The following is a 1,871-nucleotide window of genomic DNA, read 5'->3' on the forward strand; positions in this document are numbered from 1 at the left end:
CCCAAGATACTTTAGGACGAAAAAATATGCTTTTTTTAAAATATGGGAAGAGTAAAACATGAAAAACACTTTCTCTTAAATTATCGAACCCAATAAATATATGATAAAATTGTTATAGACTTTCTCACCATTTCCTTTTTCTCAACCGTGCTCTTGCCTGCTTACCTCTGTGTTTCTAAGTTATAATTGAGTATTAGAAATATGCAACATATGGATTCTACAGTTGCTCACCAACTAACGGGACTTGATTCGGGCAAGGAGGCCGCGGTTCCTGTGATCGATCTTGGTCCTGCGTTGGATCCCCGTGATCCTTCAGCGGCTCGAACGACGGAGTTAGCTATTGTTACACAGATAGGCAAGGCATGTGAAGAGTGGGGATTTTTCCTATGTCATAAACCATGGAATCCCCGTACAACTTATTGAAGAAGCGCTGACTACTTTGCGTGTATTCTTCGAGTATCCCAAAGAAGAGAAGATGAAAGTCAGAGCACGGGCACCGGGAGGTGATCACTCGGAGATTCCCATGATGGGTTACAATGTGTATCCAACGGGTAGATGGGATTCATACGAGTATATGTACCATCTCTGTGGCCCAGCAGCGTGCAACCCTTTTCCGGAGGACATGCCTCAATTGCGGTATGACATCTATTAGTATTAGTTCAAGTCCTCTTCTTCGTAGCAATTTAAGCCAATTGACACACAAACCATGAATTTACGATCATAACGTACGAATGCAGATCGGTGATAGAGAAACTGCTGATGTTCCTACCTGAAACGGCGGAATTTATTGAGAGCCTCGTTTCCCAGAGCCTCGGATTGCCTGCTAATGCTGTCAAGGAGCTCGGTGGGGCCAAGATTTTTTGAAACCTCTCTGCTATCCCAGAGCGAGGAGCCAACAGGAAGAGATGGGAGCGTGGGAGCATCAGGACAGCAGCATCATCACTGTGGTTGGGCAAGACGAGAGTGGAGGGTACCAAGGATGGAAAATGGGTGGACGTCACCCCTACCAAGGGTGCCCTGGTCATCAATATCGGCGAGAGTCTTCAGGTAATTTTGGCAAGGCTTATATCCTGGGTCACTGATCCGTTAATGCCGGAAGGCAGTATATGCTATTAGTTATATTATGGGAAGTACCTAATCTAACCGGTGGTATATGATGCCAGCCCACATTAATAGGGTCAATGGCCCACGATATATTGGTTGCTGGTAATTTTCATTTATAATTCTAAACCTGAAACTATCCTCGCTAATACACTTTAGCATGTATTTTTATTTAATCTATTGATTTCATTCATAGTCCTTGTGGTGTAGTGTACTGCATTTGACGGTATGGAGCAACAACAGGTTCACGAGTGCTGTGCATCGAGTTGTGAATAGTAAAGAGAGACGACGATGTTCATTTGCATTGGCTGACGTTCCAAAACCGAATACGATGATGAGGCCTCTTCCGCAGTTCACGACTGACATCAACTGCCCTGCTGCTTACACAGAATTCGTGTACGGCGATTATTTGGCAAAGATATTGCATAACAGGACATACCCTCCTACTAATCCCGAAGACCGTGTCACCATTTCCATCTACGCTATCCAGAAAATGATATCTCAAAGCAATGCAATATAGCTGAATATATGAGCCCTTCGTGGTTCCTATACCTAAATCTTTACATGAAATAGTTATATATATGCTGTATGATTGTACGCTCGCTGCAAGAACGATATTAAAAATAAATGATAAATCAGCATTGTCGTGTGATCAACATTGGTGCTTGTCATTGTTGTTCGGCCATGGTGATCTCATTTCATGATTCTTTCTCAATGTCGTTGGGGGTACTGTGATCTCAATTCGTTTCAGAATTCATGCACAAACAAAC

The 1,871-nt window shown here is 43.1% G+C and overlaps 1 protein-coding gene across 1 annotated transcript; it reads left to right on the top strand.

Annotated features, from left to right (window-relative positions):
• Positions 1-210: 210 nt before the first annotated feature.
• On the top strand, positions 211-1,621 carry LOC149237443 (putative flavonol synthase 5). Its single transcript, XM_089369272.1, has 5 exons — positions 211-360; positions 458-636; positions 738-844; positions 884-1,047; positions 1,298-1,621. The coding sequence occupies exons 1-5, from the start codon at positions 211-213 to the stop codon at positions 1,619-1,621; spliced, it is 924 nt and encodes a 307-aa protein (XP_089225398.1).
• Positions 1,622-1,871: the final 250 nt, after the last annotated feature.

Source organism: Pinus tabuliformis, chromosome 8 (genome assembly GCF_031772625.1).
Source record: "Pinus tabuliformis cultivar Carrire ecotype Pingquan chromosome 8, CPIR1, whole genome shotgun sequence".
Classification (NCBI taxonomy): domain Eukaryota; kingdom Viridiplantae; phylum Streptophyta; class Pinopsida; order Pinales; family Pinaceae; genus Pinus; species Pinus tabuliformis.